The 26,235-nt window shown below is 35.8% G+C and overlaps 2 protein-coding genes across 11 annotated transcripts in view; one reads left to right on the forward strand and one right to left on the reverse strand.

Annotated features, from left to right (window-relative positions):
• The window catches only part of Mctp (multiple C2 domain and transmembrane region protein), a 148,314-nt gene extending 124,545 nt beyond the window's left edge, over positions 1 to 23,769 (forward strand). For 4 of the 8 annotated variants that reach the window (XM_090164251.1, XM_090164248.1, XM_090164249.1 and 1 more), the window contains exons 6-22: positions 6,548 to 6,770; positions 9,133 to 9,256; positions 17,523 to 17,708; positions 17,767 to 18,084; positions 18,162 to 18,216; positions 18,290 to 18,431; positions 18,504 to 18,606; positions 18,680 to 18,781; positions 19,029 to 19,103; positions 19,168 to 19,287; positions 19,351 to 19,479; positions 19,537 to 19,587; positions 20,078 to 20,176; positions 20,563 to 20,669; positions 20,736 to 20,845; positions 21,132 to 21,229; positions 22,414 to 23,769. In XM_090164251.1, coding sequence (XP_090020377.1) covers positions 6,548 to 6,770; positions 9,133 to 9,256; positions 17,523 to 17,708; positions 17,767 to 18,084; positions 18,162 to 18,216; positions 18,290 to 18,431; positions 18,504 to 18,606; positions 18,680 to 18,781; positions 19,029 to 19,103; positions 19,168 to 19,287; positions 19,351 to 19,479; positions 19,537 to 19,587; positions 20,078 to 20,176; positions 20,563 to 20,669; positions 20,736 to 20,845; positions 21,132 to 21,229; positions 22,414 to 22,491 — 2,120 coding nt within the window. In that variant the 3' untranslated portion in view covers positions 22,492 to 23,769. Of the gene's footprint in view, positions 1 to 6,547; positions 6,771 to 9,132; positions 9,257 to 17,522; positions 17,709 to 17,766; positions 18,085 to 18,161; positions 18,217 to 18,289; positions 18,432 to 18,503; positions 18,607 to 18,679; positions 18,782 to 19,028; positions 19,104 to 19,167; positions 19,288 to 19,350; positions 19,480 to 19,536; positions 19,588 to 19,802; positions 19,836 to 20,077; positions 20,177 to 20,562; positions 20,670 to 20,735; positions 20,846 to 21,131; positions 21,230 to 22,413 lie in introns of all 8 variants that reach the window. The other 4 variants (XM_090164247.1, XM_090164246.1, XM_090164252.1 and 1 more) reach the window with 4 other exon arrangements.
• Positions 23,770 to 25,374: 1,605 nt separating this feature from the next.
• On the reverse strand, positions 25,375 to 26,135 carry RpL36 (ribosomal protein L36). 3 transcript variants are annotated; one of them, XM_090162102.1, is made up of 3 exons: positions 25,992 to 26,135; positions 25,574 to 25,805; positions 25,375 to 25,513 (listed from the first exon to the last, which is right to left on the reverse strand). In XM_090162102.1, the coding sequence occupies exons 2-3, from the start codon at positions 25,802 to 25,804 to the stop codon at positions 25,418 to 25,420; spliced, it is 327 nt and encodes a 108-aa protein (XP_090018228.1). In that variant the 5' UTR covers position 25,805; positions 25,992 to 26,135; the 3' UTR covers positions 25,375 to 25,417. The 3 variants fall into 3 exon arrangements, with proteins under 3 accessions (XP_090018228.1, XP_090018229.1, XP_090018230.1); XM_090162103.1 differs by having other exon boundaries at positions 25,910 to 26,062; XM_090162104.1 differs by lacking the exon at positions 25,992 to 26,135 and adding an exon at positions 25,872 to 25,930.
• Positions 26,136 to 26,235: the final 100 nt, after the last annotated feature.

Genomic DNA, 26,235 nt, shown 5'->3' on the forward strand with positions numbered 1-26,235 from the left:
AACATTTGCATACGCGTGAAGATATCCCAAAAAACCAGAAAAGGATTGATCCTTGGGACATTATTATCACCCCTGCGCAGATGAGTTACGCATTTTCTCACTGATAGAGGGATGTTAATAAGCGGTTTTATCTGAATTAATTAATTATTATATTCGCCTCAAAGTCCTATTGGTCGGCAATAAAGCACAGTTTATCCCCAAAAAAGGTTGGTCTTTTTTATATAGTACAAGAGTGGCTCTCGTCTGTTCAATAATAATGTGTTGATTAGTCCAAACTTTATTAATTTAAGTTGACATTTTTCGTCCGAAATCTGTGGAATAGCGCGTGTGTCAAAGAACAAGCAGTGTTGGGCATTTTCGTCAAATAGCCGCTCAGCTCACACACCGCTCGCACTCGCTAGCCTAATATACGCTCATGCTTACGCATTTTTGAGAGGTGAAATCGGCGCACCTCTCTTTTCGCCCTTTATAGAGCAGTAAAATAAGCACTCCTCTCTTTTCGCTATTTTAAGAGCGGTAAAATAAGCGCTCCTCTCTTTTCGCTATTTTTAGAGCAGTAAAATAAGCGCTCCTCTCTTTTCGCTATGTTTAGAGCAGTAAAATAAGCACTCCTCTCTTTTTGCTATTTTTTGAGTGGTAAAATAAGCACTCCTCTCTTTTCGCTATTTTGTGAGTGGTAAAATAAGCACTCCTCTCTTTTCGCTATTTTTTGAGTGGTAAAATAAGCACTCCTCTCTTTTCGCTATTTTAAGAGTAGTAAAATAAGCACTCCTCTCTTTTCGCTATTTTAAGAGCAGTAAAATAAGCACTCCTCTCTTTTCGCTATTTTTAGAGCAGTAAAATAAGCACTCCTCTCTTTTTGCTATTTTTTGAGTGGTAAAATAAGCACTCCTCTCTTTTCGCTATTTTAAGAGCAGTAAAATAAGCACTCCTCTCTTTTCGCTATTTTAAGAGCAGTAAAATAAGCACTCCTCTCTTTTCGCTATTTTTAGAGCAGTAAAATAAGCACTCCTCTCTTTTTGCTATTTTTTGAGTGGTAAAATAAGCACTCCTCTCTTTTCGCTATTTTAAGAGCAGTAAAATAAGCACTCCTCTTTTCGCTATTTTAAGAGCAGTAAAATAAGCACTCCTCTCTTTTCGCTATTTTTAGAGCAGTAAAATAAGCGCTCCTCTCTTTTCGCTATTTTTAGAGCAGTAAAATAAGCACTCCTCTCTTTTTGCTATTTTTTGAGTGGTAAAATAAGCACTCCTCTCTTTTCGCTATTTTTTGAGTGGTAAAATAAGCACTCCTCTCTTTTCGCTATTTTTTGAGTGGTAAAATAAGCACTCCTCTCTTTTCGCTATTTTAAGAGCAGTAAAATAAGCACTCCTCTCTTTTCGCTATTTTTAGAGCAGTAAAATAAGCACTCCTCTCTTTTCGCTATTTTTAGAGCAGTAAAATAAGCACTCCTCTCTTTTTGCTATTTTTTGAGTGGTAAAATAAGCACTCCTCTCTTTTCGCCATTTATAGAGCGGTAAAATAGGCACTCCTCTCTTTTCGCTATTTTAAGAGCAGTAAAATAAGCACTCCTCTCTTTTCGCTATTTTTAGAGCGGTAAAATAAGCACTCCTCTCTTTTCGCTATTTTTTGAGTGGTAAAATAAGCACTCCTCTCTTTTCGCTATTTTTTGAGTGGTAAAATTAGCACTCCTCTCTTTTCGCTATTTTAAGAGCAGTAAAATAAGCACTCCTCTCTTTTCGCTATTTTAAGAGCAGTAAAATAAGCACTCCTCTCTTTTAGCTATTTTTAGAGCAGTAAAATAAGCACTCCTCTCTTTTTGCTATTTTTTGAGTGGTAAAATAAGCACTCCTCTCTTTTCGCCCTTTATAGAGCGGTAAAATAGGCACTCCTCTCTTTTCGCTATTTTAAGAGCAGTAAAATAAGCACTCCTCTCTTTTCGCTATTTTTAGAGCGGTAAAATAAGCACTCCTCTCTTTTGCTATTTTTTGAGTGGTAAAATAAGCACTCCTCTCTTTTCGCTATTTTTTGAGTGGTAAAATAAGCACTCCTCTCTTTTCGCTATTTTAAGAGCAGTAAAATAAGCACTCCTCTTTTCGCTATTTTAAGAGCGGTAAAATAAGCACTCCTCTCTTTTCGCTATTTTAAGAGCGGTAAAATAAGCACTCCTCTCTTTTTGCTATTTTTGAGTGGTAAAATAAGCACTCCTCTCTTTTCGCTATTTTAAGAGCGGTAAAATAAGCACTCCTCTCTTTTCGCTATTTTAAGAGCGGTAAAATAAGCACTCCTCTCTTTTCGCTATTTTTAGAGCAGTAAAATAAGGGCTCCTCTCTTTTCGCTATTTTTAGAGCAGTAAAATAAGCGCTCCTCTCTTTTCGCTATTTTAAGAGCAGTAAAATAAGCGCTCCTCTCTTTTCGCTATTTTTAGAGCAGTAAAATAAGCGCTCCTCTCTTTTCGCTATTTTTAGAGCAGTAAAATAAGCACTCCTCTCTTTTTGCTATTTTTTGAGTGGTAAAATAAGCACTCCTCTCTTTTCGCTATTTTTAGAGCAGTAAAATAAGCACTCCTCTCTTTTTGCTATTTTTTGAGTGGTAAAATAAGCACTCCTCTCTTTTCGCCCTTTATAGAGCGGTAAAATAGGCACTCCTCTCTTTTCGCTATTTTAAGAGCAGTAAAATAAGCACTCCTCTCTTTTCGCTATTTTTAGAGCGGTAAAATAAGCACTCCTCTCTTTTGCTATTTTTTGAGTGGTAAAATAAGCACTCCTCTCTTTTCGCTATTTTTTGAGTGGTAAAATAAGCACTCCTCTCTTTTCGCTATTTTAAGAGCAGTAAAATAAGCACTCCTCTTTTCGCTATTTTAAGAGCAGTAAAATAAGCACTCCTCTCTTTTCGCTATTTTAAGAGCGGTAAAATAAGCACTCCTCTCTTTTTGCTATTTTTGAGTGGTAAAATAAGCACTCCTCTCTTTTCGCTATTTTAAGAGCGGTAAAATAAGCACTCCTCTCTTTTCGCTATTTTAAGAGCGGTAAAATAAGCACTCCTCTCTTTTCGCTATTTTTAGAGCAGTAAAATAAGCGCTCCTCTCTTTTCGCTATTTTTAGAGCAGTAAAATAAGCGCTCCTCTCTTTTCGCTATTTTAAGAGCAGTAAAATAAGCGCTCCTCTCTTTTCGCTATTTTTAGAGCAGTAAAATAAGCGCTCCTCTCTTTTCGCTATTTTTAGAGCAGTAAAATAAGCACTCCTCTCTTTTTGCTATTTTTTGAGTGGTAAAATAAGCACTCCTCTCTTTTCGCTATTTTTTGAGTGGTAAAATAAGCACTCCTCTCTTTTCGCTATTTTAAGAGCAGTAAAATAAGCACTCCTCTCTTTTCGCTATTTTTAGAGCGGTAAAATAAGCACTCCTCTCTTTTCGCTATTTTTTGAGCAGTAAAATAAGCGCTCCTCTCTTTTCGCTATTTTAGAGCAGTAAAATAAGCGCTCCTCTCTTTTCGCTATTTTTAGAGCAGTAAAATAAGCACTCCTCTCTTTTTGTTTTGTTTTGAGTGGTAAAATAAGCACTCCTCTCTTTTCGCTATTTTTTGAGTGGTAAAATAAGCACTCCTCTCTTTTCGCTATTTTAAGAGCAGTAAAATAAGCACTCCTCTCTTTTCGCTATTTTAAGAGCAGTAAAATAAGCACTCCTCTCTTTTCGCTATTTTTAGAGCAGTAAAATAAGCACTCCTCTCTTTTTGCTATTTTTTGAGTGGTAAAATAAGCACTCCTCTTTTCGCTATTTTAAGAGCAGTAAAATAAGCACTCCTCTCTTTTCGCTATTTTTAGAGCAGTAAAATAAGCACTCCTCTCTTTTTGCTATTTTTTGAGTGGTAAAATAAGCACTCCTCTCTTTTCGCTATTTTAAGAGCAGTAAAATAAGCACTCCTCTCTTTTCGCTATTTTTAGAGCAGTAAAATAAGCACTCCTCTCTTTTCGCTATTTTTAGAGCAGTAAAATAAGCACTCCTCTCTTTTTGCTATTTTTTGAGTGGTAAAATAAGCACTCCTCTTTTCGCTATTTTAAGAGCAGTAAAATAAGCACTCCTCTCTTTTCGCTATTTTTAGAGCAGTAAAATAAGCACTCCTCTCTTTTTGCTATTTTTTGAGTGGTAAAATAAGCACTCCTCTCTTTTCGCTATTTTAAGAGCAGTAAAATAAGCACTCCTCTATTTTCGCTATTTTTAGAGCAGTAAAATAAGCACTCCTCTCTTTTCGCTATTTTAAGAGCAGTAAAATAAGCACTCCTCTCTTTTCGCTATTTTAAGAGCAGTAAAATAAGCACTCCTCTCTTTTCGCTATTTTTAGAGCAGTAAAATAAGCACTCCTCTCTTTTTGCTATTTTTTGAGTGGTAAAATAAGCACTCCTCTTTTCGCTATTTTAAGAGCAGTAAAATAAGCACTCCTCTCTTTTCGCTATTTTTAGAGCAGTAAAATAAGCACTCCTCTCTTTTTGCTATTTTTTGAGTGGTAAAATAAGCACTCCTCTCTTTTCGCTATTTTAAGAGCAGTAAAATAAGCACTCCTCTATTTTCGCTATTTTTAGAGCAGTAAAATAAGCACTCCTCTCTTTTTGCTATTTTTTGAGTGGTAAAATAAGCACTCCTCTCTTTTCGCTATTTTTAGAGCAGTAAAATAAGCGCTCCTCTCTTTTCGCTATTTTTAGAGCGGTAAAATAAGCGCTCCTCTATTTTCGTTATTTTTAGAGCGGTAAAATAAGCACTCCTCTCTTTTCGCTATTTTTGAGTGGTAAAATAAGCACTCCTCTATTTTCGCTATTTTTAGAGCGGTAAAATAAGCACTCCTCTCTTTTCGCTATTTTTAGAGCAGTAAAATAAACACTCCTCTCTTTTCGCTATTTTTTGCCGCTCAATTTCGCTCATAATAACAAAAGCACTCACACTGAGAGGAGCGGTGCCCATCACTGAGAACAGGTAGACTAAAATGTTGGCTGTAGTGAGTAGTCCTTCAAAGTACGGAAAATAGACGTCAATATATCAGTTGCACCTGCATTAACGCCGTTTCGGTTAAAGGTCAAGGGTCAACGTAACATAATTAAATAACCCCGCAGTTAACGGGGACAGTCTATTGACAACTTCGATCTGAAACTGTCAACCCGACTGCGTACATAATTCAATGAACGAGGGGGGTCGACACGAGCCGAAAGTTTCTTCCCCACCCTCCTACACTTCCATATAAAGTCATCAATTATTAATAAAAGAAGTACCATCGCGAAAATCGCATTCTATGACCCCCCCTCCCCCCTTCCACCCGAAAGCTGTTCAAGCACTCTCAGTTACGTGAGAGTCGAAAATATGGGGATGAGATGATAAATATTACAAGCAAGAATGTTTTTGATTATACATCTAAATATTGGATTTGTACAGGAATGCTTCGAAATACTCTACCTCAGAGCAAAAATATTGTATATAAACATTATTAATCCAAAATTTGGGTACGGGAGTAACGGATATTAAGTTTAAATTATAACCAAAAATCTTAGTTTTATCTCAACTGTATGTTAATAATATGGAAGCAAAAGAAAATGGTATATCTTATAGTAAAATATATCGAAAATATTTAAAATCTTATAGTAAAATATATAGAAAAGATATTAAAATCTTGCAGTAAAATTTATCGAAAATATTTAAAATCTTATAGTAAAATATATCGATAATATATTAAAATATGGTAGTAAAAAATATCGAAAATATATTAAAATATGATAGTAAAAAATATCGAAAATATATTAAAATCTGATAGTAAAATATATCGAAAATATTTAAAATCTTATAGTAATATATATCGAAAATATATTAAAATCTTATAGTAAAATATATCGAAAATATATTAAAATCTTGTAGTAAAATATTTCGAAAATATATTAAAATCTTATAGTAAAATATATCGAAAATATATTAAAATATGGTAGTAAAAAATATCGAAAATATATTAAAATATGATAGTAAAAAATATCGAAAATATATTAAAATCTTATAGTAATATATATCGAAAATATATTAAAATCTTATAGTAAAATATATCGAAAATATATTAAAATCTTGTAGTAAAATATTTCGAAAATATATTAAAATCTTATAGTAAAATATATCGAAAATATATTAAAATCTTGTAGTAAAATATTTCGAAAATATATTAAAATATTATAGTAAAAAATATCGAAAATATATTAAAAAATATATAACATAAATCTTGACCTTCAATATTATGTTTTTTGGTTTTCTTTTTGAGAAAGAAGGGGATATGATGTTTTATATTTCATTTGAAAATTTGAGAACACCGTTTCTGCGTGTACTTTACCCTTCGGTTAGTTAAGTTTCAATCTTCGAGCTCGAAATTACCTCGTAACTAACATTTCCGACTTACGATGTTAGTGTATTATTTTCCTCCAAGTGGTTCGTATACATCGGGGGACTGGCGGGAAATGTAGATTTTAACGCGTCTCTGGGTTTTTATCGACTTCTACATTCCGTTCTTTGGTCGCGTGTGCCCCGCAGGAACGAGCGATCCTTATGTAAAATTCAAGAATGGCAGCAAACAAGTGTACAAAAGCCGGACTATCCACAAGACTCTGGATCCCGTCTGGGACGAGTTCTTCGTCCTGCCCATCGAGGACGTCTTCCAGCCGATCGTGCTCAGGGTTTACGACTACGATTTTGGCATGCAAGACGATTTCATGGGCGCCGCGATACTCGACCTCACCAGACTCGACCTCCACAGGTACGTACGCGAATCTATTGCCTTTAGTACTGGCGAAACAAGTCATAACACCCTCCATGATCTTAAGATAAGTTCACACTACGCCAATTATTTCGAAAATATATGACGGGCAATTTCACTTTTTGTCGCAAAATGTCCTTTTCACCAGTGACGGTGGATCAACTAATTTATCACTTCTGCCACCGGGTTTAACGGAAGCTAGGGGTGATTGGCGCTAGTTACGTTAGCGGACGATTTTTCCGTTTAGTTGCTACTGCCTTTAAGGGGGAAGAATACGGTAAAAGCCTCTTTTCCGTTCAAGCTGAACGTTTCTGTTTTAACAATTACACAATTGAATTATATTTTTCTTATTAGGCTGAACCTTCCTCTAGTGCTTAAAATAATTTTGATAATTCTAATATTAATAGTTAACGAGATATAAGGTCCTAACTAAATGGTAGTTTGGGCGCTTGTCCAACTTGTTTAGCTCCGGGGGTCCAAATTAAAACGTAATAACTTAATTACTTAATTTAAAATTGTCAAAATTATTTTAATCACTTAACAAGAGGCTGTTTTACACCTTAATATTAATTTTATAAGTTAAAATACAAAATTAAAAGAGTTCAGCTTGAAATAGCGCGAAATAGACAATGGCCACTGTAGTCTTCCCCTTTAAGCTAGGAAAAGTACGTGGTTGCTCTATTTTTATTTTTCAGGGGCCTAATCAGAATTACGGATTTTTTTTCCATTTCTTAAAGGTAGCAAAACTGAAAATAATACCGTTTTTCTGTTCCGATTATCCGATGTTTAGACGGCTTAGACCTTCAAAAGTTGCCCAAACCAAAGAAAGATTTTATATTCTTTATACTCGGTTGAAACCTTAGAAAGGGAAAATTCGATCACTGTTATCACCCAATTCCGGTAAAAAAAGTCATCGGGAATTTACTGCAGTAGATAAGGCAACTGTGTCATATTTAAGTGATTTGATAAATAAGCAATCAATTAAATATATAATATTTTGAATCAATTATATTAATAAATTTTTAGAACTTCGAACAAACTCTTCCTTGTAAAGTTCTATTTCGCGAACCCAGAGTATATTCAGAACAGGTTGGGTAGAAATTTCTGTCTAAATACATAAACGTGCAATTTTAACGTTTCTGGCGTTAACTGCTAGATATAAAGTTGTTTTACGATGATTTACACATTAACCAAGATTCTTTCACAGAGATAACGATATTAGGGGTTGATTATTAAATACCCGAAGTTTTAGCAGATGGCGCCAACGTAGAAATTTTAAATCTAAAATCCACTAAAAATTGTTCTTGTTTATGTCGAGCTTTTCACGTACAGTTTTTGATAAAACAGCACTTATAGTAGAGCTAAGTGTTGTTTTCATTATTAATTATATTTACGACAAAAAATTTAAATGAACGCCATCTACAATAAATAAAATAATTAAAATCGAACCTTAAATGGCTTCGTACTAAATGATTGTTTGACTGTAAGAAATTGGTGTTTTTGGTTTAATAAATTGCTTATTTATAGTTTTAAACATGAAGCAGTTGACCAACTTGACCTTATTTAGTGATATTATAAATTTTTGACTGTTCTAAGGTTGTAACTGAACTGCGCGATAAATTGTAAGACAAAGGTTGTAAGTCTCCCTTAAAATCCGCGTAGTGTGAACGTACCTTTATAGTCCAGTGTTGGTCTTTGCGTAACTCCAATTTTCCTCCCCCAAAAGCCCTGTTCTCACTTGATCAATAAGTCCGAACACCCTCAGATTGTCAAGCTACCAAATTGCTTTTATATAGGTGGTAAAGGTGCATGTGGGCGCGTTTCTCTCATCACTAAAGTAACGGACGGGGGTAAAAAAACCAATGCAAACTTTGGGGACGTCCAAGTCGGCCTAGCTATCAATTGGCTAATGGCGTTTCTGCACGAAATACGATAAATCCTTCCGACCCTATCTTGGTACATAAATAAACCTACTAACTGTTTGGTTCCGATAACGGATGGGGTTCGATAACTGCTATCTCTCTCTATAATACACATAAGCTAATTTTTTTCTTGGTTTTTTACATAATAGAAAACGATTTTGAGTAGTAAATCCTTTAATCGAGTTTGCATTAATCGTTTTATTTTGGTTGAGACTCAATGTATCAACGGATAAATATTGAGTTCGCATATCATTAAATTGAGTGGCATCGCGTGTTAGATATTTATAAAAGTGCTTGGTTAGACAAGTACTTGTAGACCAAATCCAGTAAGGTCACTTCTCCCTAAACCCATGTGCTTTGCGCAAATAAAAAAGAGTTATTATTATTATTAATAACTCTTTTACGGGAGTTATTAACCTATATATTTTTTAATTATACAGAGCAACTGATTTGGTGCTAAGTCTGAGCGAAACCGGAAGTCCAAACGAAAAACCGGAAAAACCTTGGGGTAAAATCATGCTGACCGTTACCTTAGTTCCAAAGACTCAAGAAGACAAAGAACAAGTAAGCTATATGTTTACTTAAAGTTAAGTTAGAAGAAACCACCTATGGACTGTGAGAAGGATGATAAAATACGCGAAAAAGTAGATTAGTCCATAATTAAAAGGGATAATATAGCTAAATCCTAAACGAATTTGAATAAATTAAAAAACTTACTAATAACTCGTACCAATAGGTCTTCGAGCAAAAAACGCGAAACTCGGATCAAATAGATCTTCGAGTAATAAAATAAATTAAAATTAAAAAAAAAGAAGACCTATTGGTACGAGTTATTAGTAAGTTTTTTAATTTCTTAAAATTTGTTTAGGATTTACCTATATTATCCCTTTTAATTATGGACTAATCTACTTTTTCGCGTATTTTATCATATTTCAAATATTTATTTAAACAATTATCTTTCTCTAACCCTATAAAGTTAGATTATTTAGAACGTTTGAAATTTATTACGGTTCTCGCAATAGCTATACTAGGCACAGGCTTATGGGCCCCCACCCGCGGTAAACTTTTGTTCTTGTGTACTGAAAGTTCAGTGAACTTTTACTGTTTCACTGGTTTTGCAGTGAAAATGTCACTCACTGATGAAAGCAATGGATTTTTCATTGATTCGATTAGGCTCGTGGCTTTATTATTTGAAATTTTTTAACAAATCCATTCTTGGTAGAGGTTTCCTTTTAGCCCAATATTCTTCGAATTTCAAGGTCAGAGCCGCGGAAAATGCAGATTTTAGCGTCACTTTATAAACTTATGAAAGGCAGTTAAAAAATAAAATAAGTTTATCTCTATATCAGTACATATGTATAAAATGGAAGTTGCGAAAAGTACGGGTCTTCTATATAAAAAAGTTTCGAAGGGAAAGGGAGGGGTTTAATGGGAAACATTTTATGAAAGGGCACGAACGTCCATAACAAAAAGTTTTGCATACAATCTTTCAACGGAACTTTTTCTTTCATTTTTATTACTTGGAAGGGTTTATTGAGGTCGTCTGCGCGTGGAAGAATCTCTCGTGTTCCCTAAAAGCCCCGAATACGACACCATCAAACCGGCGCTTTTTTTATTGTTCGGATGGTTTATTATCTTTAGTTACAAGTCGATAATTGTTATATTTGAAGTTAGTCTTACGGCAAAAAGTACTTCGTCTATTAGTTGTGCTTTACAGTGTGATTCTGGTAAGGCTACCACTAATTCAGTGACGTGTTCCATGGGTAAAAATGACTTGAAAATGGTTATTTTGTTGCTATGGGTCAGAAAAAAACGGGAAATCAGAGAAAAGCTAATATTAAAGGGCCCCAATGGCAATTAAATTTTATTTATTTCCCGCGCAAGATCCGGGTAAATACTAGAAAATTATTAACCAGTCTTGCTATCACGAGGTACAGAATGGGCGGAGCTACTGGATTTTCACCCAAATTTTTCATTCGCCGGTGGGGCCCTTTAAAGAAGCCCCAAAATGTCAGGGTATTTTAAGAATTGGTAAAACACGTCAGGGAAAAGTCAGGGTAGTTTAAGAATTGGTAAAACACGGCAGGGAAAAGTCAGGGTAGTTTAAGAATTGGTAAAACACGTCAGGGAAAAGTCAGGGTAGTTTAAGAATTGGTAAAACATGGCAGGGAAAAGTCAGGGTAGTTTAAGAATTGGTAAAACACGGCAGGGAAAAGTCAGGGTAGTTTAAGAATTGGTAAAACAGGTCAGGGAAAAGTCAGGGTAGTTTAAGAATTGGTAAAACCTTTCAGGGGAAAGTAAGGGTAGTTTAAGAATTGATAAAAAACGTCAATTCAAGTCAGTGTATTTTAAGAATTCGTAAAACACTTGGAAAATCTAAGATATTTTAAGAATCGATTAGGATATGTAATTTTAGCTTGTAAAAGTTTGAAGGTTATTATCTAAAAAGAAAGTTAAAATGCACCGTTTCGATTATACGGTCTGGTCAAGCACAGTGACTTAAGCGTCATCTACTATCAGAAATGAGATGTGCTAAATATGTAATTACTCGCGTTGATTTAAAACCTAAATACCATCTGCTTTCGAAAAACTGCCGTAGATGGCTCCACAATAAATACTGAAGTGACTTATTTCGGGCTTAAATGATTAGTGAAACTAGCGGAAAATGATCTGGGCAAACTTGGAAAACACCGAAAATTGGAAATAAAAAATTTGGCGACAACGCTGGTATAAAGATTATGTAGTGCTCGATTAATCCCAGTTAGTGTTGTTAATTTTCCGGAAAAATAAAGTGCGTAAAAATTTCCAGAAAATTTTCCTCAAATCGGAAAAATAAAAATTTAAACAAAAATTACTTTTTAAGCGTTTTAATATTTTAAACTTTTTATCGATATAAAATGTCTAATATCAGTAACCATACTACAAAACATTAATAGTGTTACATTGTTAATCAGTTTAAACTAGTCTAGAGGTTTAGTTTTACTTTTAGATTCGAAAAAATGAGGGGAAAATTCCGCTTTATTTAAATTTGCAAACAATATTAGACTAATCATGGAATTAAAACTTTTTAAATTTTTTTTCGGCAAAATACGGAAAATTTTCCGGAAAATAGGTCTCGGTCATTTTCCGGAAAATTTTCCGACTGATAACACTAGTCCCAGCTCACTCGCTACATTGAAGGTCAGGGCCGGATTACCCAATAGGCCGACTAGGCCTAGGGCACCAAGCCTACAAGGGGCACCAGAAAGTTTTATCATTTACTTTTCACAATTTTTTTCCCGGAGTAATTTTAGTAAATGTGTCTAAATTTTTCGATGCTATGTGAAGCAATCATTTATTAACGTAACTAAAATTGTATTTTCCATTAATTTGTCAATTATAAATTGTAGGAGCGCCTAGCTCACTTCGCTCGCCACTGAAAAGGGGCACCAAAATTAGCTTGGGTCTAGGGCCCCACAAGGTCTTAATCCGACCCTGTTGAAGGTACACGAAGAAACAAGGAAATACCTCAATACCGAAGCTATTGATTATTTCGTTGTCTCCAAACAGTCCAGAACAAGAATGCGTTCCTTTGTCAACTCGGCTCATTTTGAGTTTTTGACCCAAAGTACACGCCTCCTACACATCGGAAACACCCTTATAAATATAATAGTGATACATACCTACACGGAATTTAGGAAAAATCGAATTCAATTCTGTCCAATAGCTCTTGGTACTAAAAATCCAATTAAAGTACGAAAGGCAAAAATGTTATCGATTTCAGAAATAAAATTATCAAACACGGTAAATTTGAATTTCTCTAAAGCAAAAAAAATTCGCGACCGAAAACTATGGCTACGCCCTCTTTTGTTCGTTAATCGTAAATTTTACTTTATAAATAATGATACTTTCATTTAAATATAGTTTTTGCATCCTTTGCTTATATTTTGATAAGACTATTTAAGAAAATACGTTCTTATGACTTTATAATTTGTCTGTGGCAGTGGCAGACGCAGGTCCGGCCTGGCTTCTTTGAGTGCCCTCGGCTAGAGACTGAAAAGGGGCCCCCTTATTGGGTGGTGTTGGGGTATGGAATAAAAATCTAATTGTTATTAAAATTTATTTTAAACAATTTGGGGCCCCCTTGAGCCCGGGGCCCTCGGTGATCGCCGACCAGCCGCTATGGCCAGTCCGGGCCTGGGCAGACGTTACCTCGGAGATGCTAGCGCCGTTCCGCCGTCTAGACTCGTTTCGGTGGCGATTAGTTAAGATTTTAATCGATTTCCCGCTAACTTTGGAAATTTTCGGGTAGAATTAACTAAAATAAGGTTCTAAATTTTCCAAATATTGTCCAGAAATTATCGAAATGTACGATAATTATTGTACGTCTGGCAACGCCGTTCCTAATGTCACTGGAAAAAAAAATCACCGGAAGCAATTTTAGCCCGTTTCCTGAATATTTTGTTGAAACTCGCGAGTCTCCCTATCGATCGTTTTTATAGCTAAAATAATATTGAGTGTATCGCCATAGAGCGAAAGCACAACGACAGACGTACAATATCGAATCCGCCCCCTCCGCCCCCTCGGCACTAACATCCACCCACAATCCGGGAAGTAGATCTGCGACCTCAATAAAGTGGGTGGCTCAGATCTCAAACCGTTGCTCTCTTCCCCCTCGCTTCCATCCCTTATCTTTGTTATCACGTGCGAGTGACGTCGCTATACGTCATCCCGGAGTCTCCCGGAGAAGCCGAATTTCCAGGGTAGCCTTTTAAAGGGGGGGCCGAAATAGAGTGTTTCTATTCGTGCCCCCCTCTCCTTTCTTCCCCCTCTCTCCGATCCCACTTGTATCCCCCAGAAGGATGTAGAAGCTGGCTTAGCTCGGACTTTGTCACAAAATCCTCATCCGTATGGTAGACGCGATATTTTTAAAACGTAAACGGACAGAAAATCCACGTCTACTAGATACGCTTTATTTATTAGACAAATTCCCGCTCAAAATAACATATTTTTTCGTGTAAGACTGAACGTCTCAGGCGCGTGATATTAAAGACAATAGGAGAGGAGCTCGAGAGAAGGTTGCGAGAGTCTAGAGAGGGAGGTTTGTGTGTCCAGGAGGAATATGGTTGATGATTGGATGCAACAGGTGAAGAGTCAGGTAAATCCAGACATCCTCGAGCAGGTAAATACACCGGCAACCACACGTTTTCGTACTAACAGATGGTGTGTCGTTTCACGTCGTTTATTGCCGTAAATCTGGTGTTTCAATATACGTATCGATGTTGCACGGTGTATTTTACCCTACCTTGAAATCTGACACTCATTGCACGTAAATAGTTTGACTTTGGATATTGACACGTTTCGCGTGACGCACGTGCGTGATAACAAAATGATATTTAGATCATAGTCATTCGGACGTAGAAGACACTTTTGATTAGTAAATTGGTTTAGTGGAAGTATGTGATATGTATTTAAGTATTTTCACGTAGGATTATTATTATTTAGAAGCCAGTATGAAAGTAAATCGGGAGTAGGAACTGTTTAATTGTTTTCACGTAGGATAATTAGTCTTAATTATCTAGATGTAGCTATATAAATACTACTCCTGATAACCATTAATTTAATTCCATATATGAAATTAATACGAATGGTCATCAGGAGTAGGAACTGATTATTTGTTTTCACGTAGGATAGCTACTTATAGAGGTCGGTAACGGTTAATCATTATCCATCTTTAAATTGATTTTTTTCGGGGAAAAAATGTAAACAAAGAAATTTACCGGTTAATATTTCGGAAAATGATTAAATGTATTATTCGTAAAATTTGAGCTTTTTATCGAAAAAAACGTCGTTTTTCCGATTAATTTTACAAATTTATCAAAAAATTAATCGGATAATACCGAAATATAAATTACTTGATCGAAACGTTTTACGAATAATTTTGAGAGCTTTATCTATTGAATAAAAGTTAACCATCCCCGACCTCTAGCTACTTAGACGCTCATAAGAAGTTAAATGAATGTCCGTCAAGATTAGGTACAGTTAAATTGTTTTAGACGATCCGTAGAATTGCTATTTTTCTCTTTAAAACCAATACTTTCGTCGAAATTATTTTTAGATACTGATATTTGATTCTCATTGAACTTTTCTATATCAACAAATATTTATTTTAGGGAACCAATATAAATGAAGCTTCATTTAATCAATCCAAACATCCAGGTAGCTGAAAGCGTTCTTCAGCCTACCCTTAACGATGTTACTGTTGATCATTGAAGCGTGTGCGCCTATTTTAAAATTTAAATTATCAGTTCACGAAGGTCAGTTAACAATAGTATGGAGTGGCTAGTATCTTAAGTTTACATAACGGCACTAGTATAAACTCATTGTCAAATTAAATCGATATTTGTACATAGAAACTCAATAGGCGAAACTATAAAATAAATTTGGTCTTAGCCAACTTGTTAAAATGGGAAAACAAAATCACGTGACTACCATTTCACAGCCAACTTCGATTCGGTAACTCGTGGTTATAGTTGGCCGTGCGAGGGCTAAGAAAAAATTATTCCTTCCAGATACTGCAGACAGCTAATTAACTTACACTTTTCTATTACAAAATGTTTTAAATAATAATAATAATTAGATAATTTAGAAAATTTAAACCGCCATTAGCAAAATAAAATGAATAATAGTTCGAATTTCGTAGGATAGATGGCGCTGCAGTTCTCCACAAAGTCATGTGACTACCATCTTTTCATCCCCCCTGGACTTTATTGTCTCGCCTATTGTCTAAAGCCCCATTTTCATGCTCGCTGGTAGCGGGTAAAAATCGTCAAAATCCGCTTCAGCTATACACTTTTTCACTTTCCGCGTCGATCTGTTTCAAACCGATATTTTAGCTTTATTTTCACGCCTGCGAGTCGCGGAAACGAATTTTGACGATTTTTATCCGCTACCAGCGAGCATGAAAATGGTGCTTTACTCCTACACTTGAATACTTTAAAATGCTAAGCGGATAACAATGGCTGCTAGATTTATAAAGGCGGTAATCATACAATAATGTAATAGGCCTACTTGTCATTCGAGCATAAAAATAAAATGTGTTGAATCGTCACTATAGCAACCGGCACATTTATCCGAACATCAATGGGCGGGAGGGGGCGGGTGACGAAGGCCAAGAATGTCAACAGAGAAAGCAAAGTGCGAAATACCCTTCCGGGAGGGGGGGGGGGATATGTCGACGCGAAAGAAATTTCGTGTCGCTTCGATCCAATCTCATAATTGGCACGACTTGGGAATGTACTTAAGCTCTCCAAACATATACTGCAGCCGCCCAAGTGCTATTCCCAGCGCTATCACCTCAATTAGATCCCCCGCAGCAGTCCGTAGTGGCGGAGCACCGCTTTAGTGGGCAGCGCCTACCAAAGGTGACAGACGACTAACTAGCTTGATGTACTCTGGCAAAGGCTTTCCCCTCTCAACAGAAAGGGGTGGTTTCTACATCCCTTAGGATGCGGAATATTTTGCCTTTTTTTCGTAACGTCCAATGGACCGTTAATGGAACATTCAGTTTTCTTTTGAAAGGAGCGAAAACGACCCCAAAAAGTGCGCGGTTCTCTTAGCTGCCTATTTATTTTATTTGCGCTTGAAATAATATTTTTGTACGAGTGTTTAGGCCCATTACTCTTTAAACAGTTTATATAAAACCTGCCAAGCAAAGTTTGTGTTTCCATAGTAGCGTATATTGAAAGCTGTTATAAAGTTAAATGTATTGGAATTGAATTATTGCCGAAACGTACCGTATGTACTCCCTTATTTTTCAGTATCTGGTTATATTTGTTTTGGCTTGTCTAACTTGATACTCTATGTTCATTTGTATAATGTATTTTCCAAGCTATGAGAATCTTAGCTATAGGCTAGAGATTTTTAATCTATAGCTAAGGGATTATTTTCGAAGCTAAAGCTGGGATAATGTTTTCCAAAGTATAGGCAAGGGATTATTTTCTATATTAAAAAATACAGAATTATTGGCGTAGCTTTAGCCGGCCACCTGAATTAATGACTTTAAAAGTCGCTTGATGACTTAAGCCTAAGGTGGTGCCTTGGGTATTAGCCTAGCTGATTATTATAATGATTCCCGACTATAGCCGAGGGGACCCCCCCAAACTATAGCCGAGGGATTTTTTATAGTTAGTTCAAACTAGGAGCAACAAACACAAGGATAACGCAGCTAGCCTTAGACACGCTAACGGAGGGTTGTGTACGAATTTCATTGGACGAGCGTCACGAGCCTTTACGCTGAACGTTTTACGGGCGGGGGGAAGACAATTTCCGAATTTTCCCTTTCCGACGGCAGCAGGCGCTAAAGCGTCTAGCCAATGAAAAACGTACACAAGAAAATCCACGACTTTTGACGGGTTGCGTTCTCCTTGTGTGGGGTGTTGTGTTTGTTGCTCCTAGGTTCAAATGTCACAATAAATTATATCGAACAAAGCTTTAATCATAAGATATCATTTACGCTAGATTATAGAATAAATAAACTATGCTCTAGCGCGGATTACGTTCAAAAGACATAACAAAAGACAAAACGTGTCCTAATTAGAAATTCCTAATTTTGGACTCGAACCAAGAAACTGTTTGAAGCGTGCAAAATTATAAGGCATCGGTCTACAAAGATAATTAGAAAAGGGATTATCTACTTTACGGAAGTCCAATCTGTCCTACGCGTACTCATTAGGGAAAGAGAGAGATAGGGGATTAGGGATTGGCAGGGATTTAGAGGAAATAGCGAAATCCTCTTAAATGTTCTTGTTTCGGTGACGGGCGGGCGACTGACACGAGAAATAATTTCCAGTATTTCTGCAAGGCCAGTTCTAAATCCGGAGACTCGACCAGTATTAAAAAGCAGAAGACGCAAATATGGGACAGCGTGGTGACCATTGTGCTGGTGGAAGGAAAGAACCTACTGCCGATGGACGAAAATGGTCTGAGTGACCCTTACGTCAAATTCCGCCTCGGAACGGAGAAATACAAAAGCAAAGTAAGCCTTTGGACCAAGTTATCTTTTCGAGAACTAACGCGTTAATTCTTCTTTCCAGAGTGCCATAAAAACCCTCAGTCCTCAATGGTTGGAACAATTCGACTTACACATGTACCCGGACCAACCGCGAGTACTCGAAATGACCGTTTGGGACAAGGATTTTCACGGCAAAGATGATTTTATGGGCCGGTGCTCCATCGACCTTTCCAACCTTCCGGCGGAGAAGACGCACGCCATCTGGCAAGACCTGGAAGACGGTGCCGGTGCCGTCTACCTCCTGCTGACCATCAGCGGAACCATGGGTACCGAAACTATCTCCGACCTCTCCTCCTACGAGCCCAGCCCCCGACAGAGGGAGGCCCTAGTCAGCAGATACGTAAGTTGAAACATACCCCCCCCCCCGCGGGGAAATAATGCAAACACCGAACAAGGGTTTTCAAAGCTATCTCTTAGGGGCTTTTCAGAAGTATGTCCAACGTCAAAGACGTGGGTCACTTGGTGGTCAAAGGTAAACGTCTCGTTGGTTCTAGTTTCCAAGAATCGATTAGAACTATAAACTTCATATTAATACGATTTTTCAGTTTTCAAAGCGCACGGGTTGGCCGCTGCCGACATTGGGGGTAAAAGCGACCCCTTCTGCGTGGTTGAACTGGTCAATGCCCGGTTACAAACGCATACCGAGTACAAGACGCTTTGTCCCGAGTGGAACAAAATATTTACATTGTAAACCTAAATAAGAACTAAACCGCGGGAGGAGACGAAAGAGGCAAATATTTTAACTATTTCTCGATTTAGTCAGGTTAAGGATATACATTCTGTGCTAGAATTGACCGTTTACGACGAAGACCAAAACAAAAAATTCGAGTTCCTGGGAAAAGTCGCCATTCCTTTACTTAAAGTAAGCAATCTTTTACCGAAACCGCGCCAAATTTGAATCTTTTTAAACCACGTGTTCCTCGAAAATGTTTTAGGTGAAAAATGGCGAAAGACGATGGTACGCTTTAAAGGATAAAAAACTTAGAAGCCGAGCAAAGGGTCAGATTATGCTAGAACTTGACGTTGTATACAATCCGGTAATATTACCTTAACATGAATGTATACTTGGGGAGAGTGACTATATTCTCGCAATCCACCTCACGGTCTGACATTATGCTCATCCCTTTAAGGGTCAATCTAATAGAACGGTATTCTTTCGACGTGATAGAAGCACACTAGACCATGGCACCCGCATTATAGTCTCAATATAGTCATTCTCATTAATTATAAATAAATACATTATAAATGGTATATTTGCGTAAATTAAATTACGGGAATTTTTAGGTTAGGGCTTGTATTAGGACGTTTAATCCAAAGGAGTTAAAGTATATGACGCAGGAACAGAAATTTAAAAGAGCAGTATGTGTATAATTGTTCAATATAGGTTAACTTTTTTTTAATAAAATGTAATTTTATTTTGCAGATTTTTATGCGTAACGTAAACAGGGTAAAAATGATGGCTTTAGACATTATCGAAATGGCCAGGTTTCTAAACAGTTGTTTTTTATGGGAGTCACCCGCACGGAGCATTATAGCTTTTATCGTAATAACCCTTTCGTAATTAATTTTAAGCTCTTGAATATTAAATTTGCGTATTTCGCTCCAGGTATTCCTCGTGGTCACGTACACGTTTGAGCTATACATGTTGCCAATCGCTTTCCTACTGCTGTTTCTCAAGAACTACATTATTTTGGCCGTTACGGGCATAGGGGGGAGTTACAAGGAAGAGGAGGAGGTGGTTCACGTTTTAATTTTCATTCATTAATGACTCTAATTAAAAATAATTATTAAGATTGAAAACGAAGACGAAGATGATGACGACGATGATCGAGACGGGAAAGGGGTATGATCATCAATCTGATTATAATTCATTTCAAGTTTTAGAGTAGATTAAATTTAATATCAGTATGGGACGACTTGTTTGATTAAATATCGTTGTTCAAAATTAAGGGCATTTAATTAAATCGAGCAAAACAGTCGTCTCACTTCCCATCCCCGTATGATAAATAATATCATAAATATCGTACCCCAAAAATTAATCGTCCTATTCTATTACAGATTGTTATTAAAAAAATGATAAATAGGAAAAAGGTTATTATTAATATTGGATTGTAGGTTATGTTCAATAACTTTCACCCTCCTCTTTGAATACAAAACCTGGTTTTTAGTAGTAGTAGTAATAGTTAAAGTAGAAGTAGTGGCATGTATCCAGTAGTAGTTTGTCGCGTGTTCCGAGGATATTTATCTCACATGATTTAGCATGGTAAACTTCATAAGTAGTCGGCTATTTCAAACCTCAGATTGTTCACATTTTATTTTCCCACAATTTCTAGCATGTGTTTGCCCTCCTATTTTGCATTATTTACCATTTCGGTAATAAATCAATCCTAAATAGCGACGACCTCTCGTTCTTTCAAAGAACATCTTGGCAAGTAAGTCTCAACTGTAAACACCACAAAACCCCTTCAGCCTAAACTGCATTTCAACTTTTTAAAAGAATAACAAAATGCTTTGCACGTAAAAAGGTATTACGGTGAGAATTTACTAACTTTAAGGTTGTATAAGTAATGAATTAACCCTTTTTAAAACTAATAATATCATAATATTTTGGTTTTTGAATTTAAGCATGGGGTGTTTTTTATCTGTACAATATGTCCAGGTGATGGTATGCGGTAGTATATAAACTAATTATGGTTATGGCAACTATTAACATCCTTTTTCAGTAATGAATATTAACCAAATATATTAGTTATGTCTGACGTACGAAATTAAAAGGCGATATTGTGGATATTGAGCGATGTGTGTTTTTGTAATTTAGGAAGAAAAGAAATCGCTCAAAGAAAAATTGCAAGCCGTTCAGGAGGTGACCGCTATGGTTCAGAATGTTTTAGGCGAATTGGCCTCATTAGGCGAAAGATTTAAAAAGTATCTTGAAAAGAGAATTTTTTAATTATAATTTCCCGCTTACTAATTATATAATTTATCTCTTAGTACTTTCAATTTCACTGTGCCATTTTTATCATGGCTCGCAATCATAGCGCTAGTAGTCATAGCATTTTTCCTTTACTTAGTGCCTCTACGTTATATAATTATGCTATGGGGTAAGGCGTATCGCTATTGTCAGAAATTATGAACAGAAGTTATTGGACAGATTCTAGTTTTGAAGTCGCATTTTCTTAACACAAACGTCGATCGTTGACAGCCCCCACTCTTCCTCTCTTACCTGAAATATTCCCGGGTGGGAGGGTAAAGAGATCAGCCAAGACATATGGCGACACATTGGAATTTTGCCTGATGCTATTGCTATCCAATAACTTCTGCAATTACATTTTTTAGCTTTTTAAAGTGGTTTTCAATTTCTAATATTTTTGTTGTTCCCATGTATAGGTATAAACAAATTCACTAAAAGGTTAAGAAGTCCATTAGCGGTCCCGAATAACGAAGTACTCGATTTCCTAACAAGGGTCCCAGATTGTGACGAAAAGGTAATATATTGTGCTCTTGATCAATTTTAAACATGTACGATATCATATCACTTATTAATGCCCAGCAACGGACTTACAAATTCATTTTTTATCCGAGACTTCCACCAGTGGCGTAGCTAGAACATTGGACGCCTATGCCAAATGGGCCCCGCTCTATACTTATGCTTCGGGCTCTTTTTAAAATAATTTCAGAGTGCTCCACTGACGTTCAGTAAACATTTGTAGATGATTAAATGAAGGATACACAGTTTTGCCCCAAATTGATAGAAACTCTATGAAATACTGCAGTCATGAACAATAGACAAATATTAAATACATCAAGGACAAACATCTCTTCCATATCCCGTTACCTTTATACGTGACTCGGCCAATCCGTTCAAAGACAATTGAAAAGGGCTCACAACATTTAATAGTGGGATTTAGTCGGTAATGTAGGACACGCCATCTTTAGTTGCACATTGAAATATATTTCGAGTGGGTTTATTGTTAAGACCGAATAGTAGTTAACCATTTCATATGGAAATTTCGCTTAATATTTTGGTGCCATTTTTTTCGGTGGCCGTTTTCTCAAAACCAGGGGCGTCGCCAAATTTTTTTGGTATGAAAGTTAAATCGCGGTACCAATTTTCATGTGGTATAGGCCCCCGGTGTTTTTGTACATAAGTGTTGCCGCGAAATTGCCCAATTAATATTTTAGGGACCTTTATATAAAGTGGCGGTTTTGTGACATAGGTTCCCTTCAGGCATATTGCCCAAAACAGTGGCGTCCCGTAAATTTGGGTACTTGATTTATCAGCAACCGTTAAGACAAGAATTGGAAATGATGCGACGATTGATAGGAAATGAAACTATCCCACGATCGCAATACTCGTTTGAGCCCTCGTTAGCCAATGAATTTGGACCATCGATTTCTCAGTAACAGCTGCTGAGGTTGCCTAATATAAACGTTGCATCAATAAATGTGGTCTAAAAACCTCTCTAACGCCATACACGTTTGGGCCCTTGATTTCTCGGCAGCCCCTAAGACCAGAATTGTACATTATGTAGAAAATTAAAAGGATTCGCGGTCACAATATCAATTTGGGCAAATGGGGGACCAGGAATTTGGTTATTATGTGGAAGTTATATTACTGCTTTGCAGACTTTGTATCGTTATGATAATAAAATGTGAAATTACTTTTCAGATTATGTACCGCGAATTGAAGGTGCAACCACCGCCAAATTTGGATTCAGATAGAAAGAAGAAGAAGAAAACGAGCTAATAACGATTTACAAAAACTTAAAATTGTAAAGATTTGCAGAAATCACTCTGTGGCCAAAATCCAAAAGGGATCTACCGGCATTACACTAAAGGGGAAACGAAAAACGGTATACCCTCCAAGCCACACAAAAGGATCTTTCCCCACAAGGGTCAGGAGGGGGGTCAGGAGTTCAAGCCTATATAGAGGTTGAAACCGCGAAATACACTCCCAGTTGGCCCCTATATTTTCTATAATTATTCCTCCTAACCCGCCTCCTCGACCACTCTATATATTTATTCAAATACGAAGTCCAAGATCTGTGATTATAAAAACAAACCTAGCCAGTGTGTTGTACCTAGACAAACAATCTCTGTACAGTTTTAATTTATTGTCCTTTTTATATAATGAAATTTGAAAAAAATTAACTCTTTAACTTTGGGTAAAGCTAGCCAAGAAAATTTTAGATACTCGTTACACTTTAAGACACGTCTTATGATTATACAAATTTTTCCCTTTCTCTAAGACGGTGCTACGATGTTGCTATTACGGCATTAATGCACAACACTTTTTTGTCTTTAAATACATCTCTCGGAGCAATAGGCGCGATTCTTAACGCTGTTTTTCTCGTCATTTGTAATATATTGTTACGAAGAGTATTTTTTTACTTAATGAAAATGAAACGAATGAGTTTTAAATGAAAAACTAATCAATCCCTTCTGGTCTCCCCTTTTATAATTTTCCTTTTGTTACCATTTAAGTTTTAGATAAATTTTACTATGCAATATTTGCATTTAGTGACATTGGTACAGGTATTTATGTGCCATATAAAAACATTGTCTATTAAACAATATTAAACAAAAATAGTAAAAATTTGTAAGTTATCAAACTGCCAATTTCCTCTTTCCATAGCTAAAAATCTCCAAATACTCTCAAATTAAATCTGATAAGAAAGGTTGTAGCATTGATGTTTCAAGATCTCGATGTTCAAAACTCAAACATCTCAATGTAAACCCTTGTATAATTTTTAAAACCAACTGTCTAGGTTACGAAAACAGATATGTAAAAAAAAGATCTAGTCAAGTTTTTTCCATCCAAATGTTGTAAGATAATAGACTCTATTATGAAAACTTTTTAAGCATTTATAAAAAATTCACCCATATTTTTGTCATTTGCTTTCACATTCCCTCAAGAAAAACATTTCTTTACTAGATAAATACTCTTAATTACTTCAAATTAAGACATTCTCTCACCCTAAACTACATCAATTTCAAATATTGACTATCGAGTTATGTGCCTCATCATTACAAAAAAATTTATGGAAAGAATTGTACGCTTACATCAAAACATATTAAAAATTTAGTTTTTATTAATTGTTCAAAAGTGGTCTTGATGGTTTTATTACTGTTTTTTTCCTTGCTCACAAAATCATTTACTATGTAAAATTTAATATTTTTCATTACCAAAGATGGGGGTGGGGGTTGTGCAGTTCTACATTATCAGGGCCCCCACTCAAATCTTCAATTTTGTTATAGGAAAATAGGATTATATTTCTAAAAGTATAGGAGTTTATAGGACTATTTTTTCAAATTATAGGATTTTATAGGACTAAATATGCTATTTCATTTACTAACTATACGCATTTAAAAACAAAATTATATTTAGTGAAATAAATCTCTAATTTTCACTTGAAAAACTAACTGTTTAACCATTTCATCACAAAAATATACTAGTATCTAACCATGTTAACAATAACAAAAGTATAAACTGGAGTGACTTGGTATGGGAATTTATCCTATAGCTAAATCTAGCAATTTAACAGTGGCGGGAACTGAAATGGGCAAAATAGGGAACACTCCGTAGCTTTGGCTTTGGCCGCCATGTTGGGTATAATTTTTTTCAATAGGAAAAAGCATGGGTGACGTCGTGAGACGTAGAACTGTTAGCTGACTTAGCTCCCTATATCAAAATTAAAGGATTTTATAGGACTTTTTAGGGGTTTTGCTAAAAATATAGGATGTTATAGGGCATTTTTGAAAATATAGGATTTTATAGGAATTATAGGACCCCTGGGGGCCCTGCATTATCTATTAAGTTGATAGGGCTTAAGCCTAGGGGCCTTGCCAGGGAGCCCAATCAAAAATTTAAATTCTTTATAAGAAAACTCGGATTACTTTTGTCAATTTATAACATTGCACAGTAATTTATCACACAGGGTTTAGTAGTAAAATTTACTCTGGGCAAAATTCTGGTTCAAAATGCAATAACGCTTCCAAAATAATTAAGAATGAAAATTTTATACAGATACATTGAGCAAAAAAGGCCCTGAAAAGAAGACTTCCATTTTTCAACACTTGCAATTGGAAGAGGGCATAGCAATAGTTCTCCATAATAATTGAAAATAATACTTTTTTATAGAATAGCTAAGCTGCCAGTAAGTAGTTTCGACCTCAGTTACTGGTGTTTAAATACATTGTGGTTATCACAGCATCAGAGAAACCATATCTTTAAAGTTGGTTTTTCTGATGGCCATCATGATAAAAAAAACAGAAAATTATGACATCTCCCATTTCTGAACAAAACCCTTAATTAATTTGATGCTTTTAATATTTCGTAAAAGCCTGAGATTCTACAATTTTCATTCAAATCTTTAATCTTACTAAACCTGAACAAGGTGTCTGAAATCCCAAAAATTAGTTTTGGTAAATGCATTTTGGGGTCCGTTGAAAATCCCCATAGACAAAAGTTCACCAACAGCCTGGATTTTTTCCACTTTCAAGCATCTTAGGAAACCTAATCCTAATTTATTGGCCACTTTTTAATGCTTAACTAAAAGAAGATCCAATAAGTGGTACAAAAATATAAAGAAACTTAAGCTTATATTAAACAAATAAGAAATAATACCACTTATTAATTTTATGTGTTTATTAAATGGGAGTCTTTTTACAAGTTATTTGTGCTCTTTGTGAGCGGCAGCTTTCCTTTGGGCTGTCAGGACATTGGAAAGTTCATCACGCTTCCTCTTTCCTCGTAAATGAGTTCCGAGCTACATGAAATTTTAAGTTCATTCCTAAACTGTACTACTGCAGAATTTATTACCACCTACCCTTTTCTTGATGAATTTCAGAGCACGCTTATCCTTAGACACCCTTAACAATTCCATGGCTCTCTTTTCATATGGAGCAAATCCAGTTACTTCTCTGACAATGTCTCTGATGAATCTGTTATGTTTTGTTAACACTCCCTTCCTCCTTGATGGCCTTTGCCTTTGATTTTCATTTTTGGTCACTTTATGCCCTTTGTCGAGACCGATAATCATCTCGTAACGAGGAGCCATTCTAAAATGTTTAAGGTATATTTATACAAACAATATTAACTTAACTAACTTAAGCCTTTGTTAATACCTAAGAAGGTAAGGAAAAGAAAATCATACGACTATTACTACCAAAATTTAACAATAAATAGGAAAATAATGTCTTCACTATATGATAGCAAGAAATTTAAAAATATTTGTAGATAATTACTTTAATTTTCTTAGATGACTTCCGATTAAAAAGTTAATTTTAACGTGTACCAAATGACCAAAATTTTTACACTCTCGTAATCGAGGGAAATGAAATGGAAGCGTGTTGCCAGATTAGATTCAAGATTGCCTTTTCATAATTCGATGGCCAATGCAAAAACGTGTAAAATACTTCGCGGGCAGCCAAAAACAATTAAATTTATAATTATTGTAATGCGATTTCAATTTTCAAATTGGTTCTGTTT

The sequence above is a fragment of the Leiobunum rupestre genome, chromosome 11 (genome assembly GCF_980474605.1).
Source record: "Leiobunum rupestre chromosome 11, qqLeiRupe1.1.hap1, whole genome shotgun sequence".
In the NCBI taxonomy this organism is placed as follows: domain Eukaryota; kingdom Metazoa; phylum Arthropoda; class Arachnida; order Opiliones; family Sclerosomatidae; genus Leiobunum; species Leiobunum rupestre.